This window comes from Myotis brandtii, unplaced genomic scaffold (assembly GCF_000412655.1).
Source record: "Myotis brandtii unplaced genomic scaffold, ASM41265v1 scaffold410, whole genome shotgun sequence".
Classification (NCBI taxonomy): domain Eukaryota; kingdom Metazoa; phylum Chordata; class Mammalia; order Chiroptera; family Vespertilionidae; genus Myotis; species Myotis brandtii.
In genome coordinates, this window is record NW_005365764.1 from 1,109,263 (window position 1) to 1,117,293 (window position 8,031).

General features: G+C 48.6%; 1 protein-coding gene across 3 annotated transcripts in view; it reads left to right on the top strand.

Moving 5' to 3' along the window:
* Nucleotides 1-8,031, top strand: part of PEX14 (peroxisomal biogenesis factor 14) — a 135,623-nt gene that overhangs the window by 28,676 nt on the left and 98,916 nt on the right. The window contains exon 3 of one of the 3 annotated variants that reach the window (XM_014545481.1): nucleotides 2,592-2,636. The exons of the other annotated variants lie outside the window; for them this stretch is intronic. Within the exon in view, the coding sequence (XP_014400967.1) occupies nucleotides 2,592-2,636 (45 nt within the window). The remainder of the gene's footprint in view (nucleotides 1-2,591; nucleotides 2,637-8,031) is intronic. 3 annotated transcript variants of the gene reach the window in all.

Here is an 8,031-nt window from a genome sequence, read left to right on the forward strand (position 1 = left end):
TTGGGTAACCACACAGTGCCCTCGTTTCAGAGACGTGGGAACTGAGGAACTGGGCACTTGAGGCCTCTTCGCAGAGCCGCACGGTGCCGGGAGTTCATCTTTCATCTCGTCCCCGGCAGCATTGCTCTGGAGGAAGTGGGTCGTGTCCCCCCTTTTCTCCTGGAGACAGAGCCCTTGAGTCCTTCAGGGCGCGTCCTACCCCTTGCTGAGCACGGGCTGTCCAGAGCTTTACTGGGCAGAGGGACGTTCTCAAAGGTTCTTCTTTTGCTTAAAATCGATTAGTAATCTCATTTGAAAGAAGTTTTACTTAAAAGGGTATTTTTAATTGTGACCTAAAATAGGGGTGTTCATGTGGCAAACTCAATAAATCCCCCAGTCTGGGGACCACTGAATGTCAAATACTTTGGACAGCCGCGTGCCCTGCGTTTTGCACGAGAATTTCAGTTTAAAACATTTTAGCTCATTGTCAAACCACATAGGCCAATTTGGGTTTGAAAATATGATCTTGTAGTTAATCCCACTTCTGCGCCGTGAGAAGCCGCAGGAAGATAAAGTGGTGCTTTGGAGAAGGACGCCTTCGCCGCCCTTCCTTCTTCCCTCCCAGCTCTCCTCTCTTTTATGGTTTGTAGTTATAACCAAGATTTATGCTTGTTGCTCCACAAATCTTCTCTCTGCCATTATGAGTTTGTCCGAACAGCCTAGAGATGGGGCCGACACTGAGTGATTCCTGAGGTAAATCTGCCCAGGGCACTCCCTGACACTTGGGCTCAGAGCGGAGCTAACTCATAGCCCTCAGGGGCCGGGCCGGATCTATTGCCTTGTCTAGAAGACATGCTGTCACCTTTGTGACCTCTTGCTTTAGCAGTGACCCTGGTGGCACAGCTCTCCTGTTTGTGCTTACAGAGTCTGGGGGGGGTGGGGGGATGAGGCTGGGTCAGCCGTCACCCCCTTCACCCAGCAATGTCCACCACGAGGCCTTTCCCTCTCGCTGTGTGTCCCCTGTGACCTAATAGGGCCACAGCAAGAGGGTCTTGAGGGACAGGGCTGCTTTCTCCAGGCTGGTGGGGAGGATCTGCTCATAGAATCAGGCACGTAAGTTGGTTATTTGTATAAATGGTTTAGTTTTCCCACCGTTTACCAAACATGGATTTTGAGGGAGAAGGGGAAAAAGTAAGCAACCTTTGTTAAACATCTTCCCCCCCTTCCTTATTCTTTCCTTTTGCTGGTCCTTTTGTCTCGTGTGTACTTTTGAAAGTCATTTCACATCTCTTGTGCAGTACATACATTTTTTAAAGTGTTAAGAGCTTGCATTTGGCACACTCCTTGCAGCAACCAGCTAGCTGATGTGGCACCGGGGGACCTACTCACCCAGGCCAGCGTGGCCTGAACCTGTGTGAGCCAATTGCATTTGTTAATGATTTAGGCTGTTTACTAAACATGCTGTCAATAGGTGAAATATAAATAAACTAGAGTCCCAGTGCACGAAATTCATGCACTGGGGGTGGGGGTGGGGGGTGTCCCTCAGCCCAGCATGCACCCTCTCCAATCTGGACCCCTCGGGGGATGTCCGACTGCCGGTTTAGGCCCGATGTCTGAACCCGCAGTCAGACATCCCTCTCACAATCTGGGACTGCTGGCTCCCAACTGCTCGCCTGCCTGCCTGCCTGATTGCCCCTAACCACTTCTCCCTGCCAGCCTGATTGCTCCCTAACCACTCCCCTGCCAGCCCGATCGCCCAAAACTGCCCTCCCCTGCCGGCCCGGTCGCCCCCAACAGTCCTCCCCTGCAGGGCGGGTCACCCCCAACTGCCCTCCCTCCCTTGCAGGCCTGGTCGCCCCCAACTGCCCTCCCTCCCCTGCAGGCCCAGTCGCCCCCAACTGCCCTCCCCTGCTGGCCTGGTTGCCCCCAACTGCCCTCCCCTGATGGCCATCTTGTGCCCACATGGGGGAGGCCATCTTGTGTGAGGCCATGGCAGTCAATTTGCATATTACTTCTTTATTATATAGGATGTGAACAGAGGGACCTACAAATATTGTGTGTTTTATAAACAAATGTGAAAAGGGTTCTATGAAAACTGAGCTGAATGCTTTGGTAAGTGTGAGCTGCTAAAAAGATTGCTGTCTTTTGAGGTGTGAACAAGACGGCAGTTAAGCTAGGGGAAGATCATAAAAATCTAGAAGTATTTGGTACTTTGATTTGCTTTACTAATTTCTTTCAGTTCTGGCTTTGCTTTAGAAATGGTGAAGGGTGTGTTATGGGTGGGGTTTATGCAAGAAAGACGTCTGACTGGGAACTTCAGTCTGTGGGCCCACACTCAAAGAAAAGGTCTTGGCTCTACATCAAAAGATTAGCAAATGACTGTACGTTTATAGGTTTTAAGTTAATGTGAAATGTGTAAGGTATGCAGAGGAGGCTCCATTTTTAATGATTCCCCGCTTTAACTGATTTTTTGATTAACTGACCAATTACAAGCTCTGATCACAAAGGCCAGTAGGGCTTGTGCTATATGAATTGCTGGCCTCCTACTGTTTCTGTATTTTTGTTATCTTGTTTTATCCTAACAAACTGGTGAGAATGACTCTTTTCTTCAGTTTACAGCGAGGAAACAAGCCCAGGGCACACAGGTTCCTATGCGAGTAAGTGGCAGGCCTGGGATTCAAGCCCCAAAGTCGGCACTGCTGAGCTCTTCTCAGGACCAGCAGTGTGTGGGAGAGGGGCTTAGGGTTGGGCTGCTGCCTGTGCGCTCTCCCTGCGTGGAGTCTTTTGTGTGCATCTTAGCTGTTGAAAAGGCACCTATTAATTTATCACAGGTGATGTGGCCTCCTTGTTCTTGGAGGAGGCGTCTGCACCCATGCACCTCACTAATGACAGGTTACGCGATGGAGGCAAGATAATAGGATCTTTTCATCTTGTCTGTAGAGCAAGGTGCAATGTGCCTGGTAGCTTCTAGGGGGCAGCAGCCGCTTGTTCTTCGTCTCCTGCTGGCAGAGGGAAGGCTCCACAATTGAGCAATTTGCTTTTGACTCCAGCTCTTGAAGTGGTGCTGTGCAGGCTTCAGGGAGTCACCTGGACCCACGTAGAAGCTACAGCATCCGGCATCTTCCATCTCTGCTTTCACTGCCCTCAGGCAGACCCTTTATCTGCGTCCCTGTCCACATCCACAAATCCTCACTGTCAGAGTTCTCGTGCTTGGAAATGAATAGAGATGTCTTTAAGAGAGTAAAATCTTTTTGTCAGATCTTGTTGCCATTGATAACCACTCTAATAATGTTTAGATGTTTTGAAACTTTCCCCTGTGGGTACGTGTCTTTATTCTGTTGGGAACACTGCTGTCATATGGTTGATTACCTGTTTTTCCTGTCAGCATTCCCTTACCACCCCCCCCCCCCCCCCCCCCCCACTTTCTTTTCAATTCTCAGTGACTCATTTCAGAAGCACATTAAGGTGGGGGGGGGGCTTTGGATTTGTCACTTTTTTAGACTTTGGGACCCAAGACTGACAGGTGTGCCTTGTTGAAGTGAGTACCTAGCTCCTGGTCCTCCCAGAGGCACGGGTTTGACCACGGCCCTGACTCAGATCTTCCTCCCGCTGTGTGGCTGAAGCAAGTGATGAAAAGGAGGGTTGGTTGCAGGCGGGACTGGGTGGTTGCCGGGCACACAGAGAAGCAAATGGGCCGAGACATTTCAGCCCTGTGAGGTTTATGTAGGATTAGCCAAGAATTCTCCGGCCTGACTCCACTGTGGAGGAGCTGGGGCCCCGGCCCTGTCTCGGGCTTTGCATGCTTGTGGGCTTTCCTCTGAGGACCCCAGAGCACTGGGGAGGGGGAGGCGTTTCCATCCTGGCTCCAAGAGGGGCTTTCTTCCAAGACAAAGGCGTGCCTCCTAACCTCACCTCCAGCTCCCGCTCTCTGTTGTCTCGCTGAAAAATGGCAGTTAATAGATCTGCTAATGAGCAGAAGAAATAACTGGAAATAGTGGCAGATCATTTGACAGGGACGCGGTTTATAACTCCTGTTTATCACATGATTATTATCATTATTGTTATTTCTGTTGGAGTTTTGAAGAACTCAGCCTGGTCTCCGGAGCCCCATTTTGTTTCTTCCTTTGGAATGTCTAGAAATGCCTTTATTTCAGAGAAATCTTGGTCTTCCCTCCTCTCCGCCCCTCCCCAGCTCCATCTCCCCTTCCTTCCTGCTTCCCTCCCATTACCTCAGCGGCTCCGTCAGGTGGGGTATCCCCTGCTGACCAGACGGCAGAGCTCCGCGGCTGGAGGGATGCTGCGGTGTTTGTTTTTGCAGTTCCTGGATTTGGTTTAATGTACAATTGATTTTTTTAAATGTATTTAATCATTTTTTTCTTACCTCATAAGGATTAACCTGCACAAACCTCATTTTATCCTAAGTGTGGCTTTGGGAGGAAGGGAGAAGAAAATTGAGTTTCTCTCGCTTATTTTATTCTTTCACTTTTTATTTTCCGAATGGCTTTTCCTGCTGAAGCAGCTCTGTAAAACACAATGCCTTTTAGTGGCCATTACTTCCTCATTACTAACTGGTCTCTCCTGCTTCCCCTTGTCTGTAAACTAAGTACAGAGGCCGAAAGGTAATTGGTGGCTCTAGCACAGACTCGCCAATTACTAGTATAGTCAACAGGGAAGCAGCCGGGATGGTTTGTGGTTGGCACTGGCTGCCCACCTAGCCAGTGCGAGTTGGGCTTGACTGGATGGGTCCTTTCCTAATGCTGTGCCTTGGCTTCCCTAATTGCATTACACGGTCTCCCTGACTTACAGGTTCCAACCTCATTTTATCCCTCGTGTGGTTCTCACATCCATGTTGTCCTTTCTAAGTTCCTGCCTCTTTGCCGTGTCCATAAGGTATGAACATGGAGAGGTTTGGCGTTGCGGTTCCCTGGTGCCTAGAATGGTTAGGTGGCAGGCTGCAGATAAAAGATTCTCTTTAAACTAGTAGTTTCTGTACAGTTTTGTCTGCTGAGTTCAAGCAAATGCATGTCTTTGTGGGTGTCAGTTTCGCCCCCTTTTTTGAGCATTTATCTGATTTGTGTTGTACCTTATCTACTTCGCTCTGGCTTAGGAGGAGGGAAAGTTGCTGTCACTGTTGGGCTGCCATGCCCTTGTGTAAAGCTGGTAGGTGCTGAAGTAGCAAAGGAGTCCCTATGTTGCATGGTCATATTTCCACGCAGAATATATTTTTTGTTTGTTTGTTTCCTAGGTATTTGGCACCTAGGCACTTATTAAATCCTCTATGGGATGGGCATGTATTCTAACTTGGCTCCTGGCAGGAAGTAGGCACTCAGTACATATTTGTAGAATGTGTGCATGTGTTCTCACGTATGTAGATGGTGGTGGTGAGCCAAGGGGCTGGAGTGTACAGTTGCTGCCTGGCTGCCTGCTGGGAACTTCAGGTGCCACATTTCTCCTGGGCCACACACTTTTGTGGGTGTGTAGTGTATCACGGCCATGGAGGCAACATAAAGCGGGCATTTTATGAAAGGGAACATCAGAGGAAACATTATAGCTGAGACCTTTATAGCCTTTCCATTATTATGGTTTAAATCTCGACAGTCTTTATGCCTGGTGACACTGGGACCAGCAGAGACAGTTGCACTCGCACCGCCCGCTCCCCACATCCTGTCTGTGCTGCGATAGGCATCGTGGAGTGTGTGGCGCAGGGCTGCCTTGCGCTTTGTCTAGAAACAGCCCCTTTTGACTCAACTTGGAAACTGGATGACTCACCATTCTGTTTGTTTTATTGCAACTGTCATTTCATAAATGCCCCGAAAGCTTTAAACTGTAAATGCCAGAGTGACGTTTTCGCCTTTCCTTTTTATTTTACCTCTTCTGTTATCTCGAATCTTTTTGTTCATGTCTCTCTTTTCTCCTTCCGTTTCATAACTATTTTCTCTTTCATTACTCTCTCTTTCTCCTTCCCCTCGTGGCTGCCCCTCCCTGACTTTTGGTGGCTCTCCTGGCATCTGTAGTGGAGGTGGGTTTTGCTGACCTCATGGTGCATTCGCTCCAGCTGCACTGCCATCTGACTGAGAGGGACACCCCCCAGTTTATGTTGTGTGGACGTGGGAATGGCCATGCACATCGGCGCTTATGAAGTGTCCATTGGCTTCAGCTCTAGAGGCTGGGTGCCATGTTGGGTCAGAACAGAATCTCACTTTCTGTGCTGCTGCATTTGCTGTCAAATCATGGGTGCCTCTCTCCACCCCATATCCATCTCCTCCATGGGATGGCTGCCGTGTAACATTGAGAGCACGAGGCCGTCCTTGGATGGGCTGTAGGACCGGTGAGCGCTGGTGTCCCTCGTCAGATGTTTGCCTGTACCATGCCGTCGTCTCCCCTCCTGAGGTGTTATGTGATGGACTTCCTGAAGTGAAGAGCCCCTGCTCAGTCTTTGGGCTTAGGTAGGGTGTTGGGATCTAAAATTTTAAGGACTTGAGCTCTCAAACTTTCTTTTTTCCTGCAGTGTCTGACACTGTGGCACTTTCCCGAGTCACCTGATTGATGACATGAGCATCACTGGGTGTTAAACACCTGGCCGGGGAGGCAGGGACCCTCTGTGGGTTTACCCACAGGATGGCAGACAGATTGTGGAATCGTAATGAGACTGGAGGGGCGTCCCCATGTTCATCTGGATGGAGATAACAGGCCCAGCATCCACCTCAGGAGTGCTGGCTGCAGTTGGCACTGGTGTCAGTAGTTGTATTCCACATTTGTCAAATTCATCCTCCCGCAGAACTGATTTTAGAAGTAGCTGCTTATAGCGAAAGAGAACAGTGACTTTAAATGCATAGAAACTTCTCTTAATCAAATGCTCCTTATTTTCTTTTTCTTCTTTTTTAAAGGCCTTTGGTGGCGTTTTTTGGCCTTCAGAGTGAGCCATCCTCTGAATTCTCTTAAAATACAACTTCTTTCCTGTATGTCTCCAGGGAAGGAGAGTATTTCCATGTTGTGAGTAGGGGAAAGGTGGTATCGTTACAATAGTTAATAGGTGTGTGGCTGTGGATTTTAAAACGAGTTCTATATATCTGCTGGGCGGCATTCAACGTAGAATGTCATGCTTTTCACCCACTTGGCTAGATGTCTGATTCTGACACAACCGCTGTCCCCGCTGCTGGAAAACAGAAAACCACAGACTGTTAACTCAATACTCTTCCCTTCTGGGACCGGGGCGGGCGGGACGAACGGGGTTCAGATCAAGGTACTCTCCTTCCGCACCCAAAACAGACGTTCCCTTACACCCGCTGACAGTGTGAGCAGGATTCTAGAGTCTCTGGCCATGTTAATTAAACCTCAGTGAGGCGTGCCCTCTGGCCGGCTTACCACCTGGGCATTTACTCCTTGGGACTGGGAGCAGCCTGCCAAGTGCCCCTCGCAGGCTCCTGCCTAGGATGTCTTCTCCCTTCCTGGGCAGGGCGTGTTTGAGCACAAGGATCATTCAGTGCTCATGGCCTGTTCATTCCTTGGCTTCTCTGCTGAGCTCTCCAGCAGGGGTGCCAATTCTTCCATTTAGCTGACTATTATATAGCCCTTAAAAGGGAAGGGTTTATTTTAGCTGGCTGCTATATTGATTGCTATAGGGACGTTTCTATTTTCACTGGCTGCTATATTGACTGGGAAAGGGAAAGGGGCTGTATTGCCGGGAGCTGTCATATTGACTGTTACAGAAAAGATCTGTATTTAAGCAGTACCAGTGCACTGGGATCTCCCAGGCAGGATATTAATGCTAATTCATCCGCTCACCCCCTGCTGTGAGTGTTATTTGTTTAAATCTGTAGATTCCCACAGCGCGTTTATATCCTCACTAGAGTGAGCTCCGCTCCCTGTAATTATTTAACATTATATGCTGATATAAATTGTAACAGTTAAAGAATGGTAATGAGTGGCCAAAAAAGAAAAGAAAATAGAAAAGAAGGAACCAGGAAAAAAAAATAGAAAAAAGATAGGGAGAAAATACATGAAAAACACAAAACATATACATATATATATATATATATATATGTGTGTGTA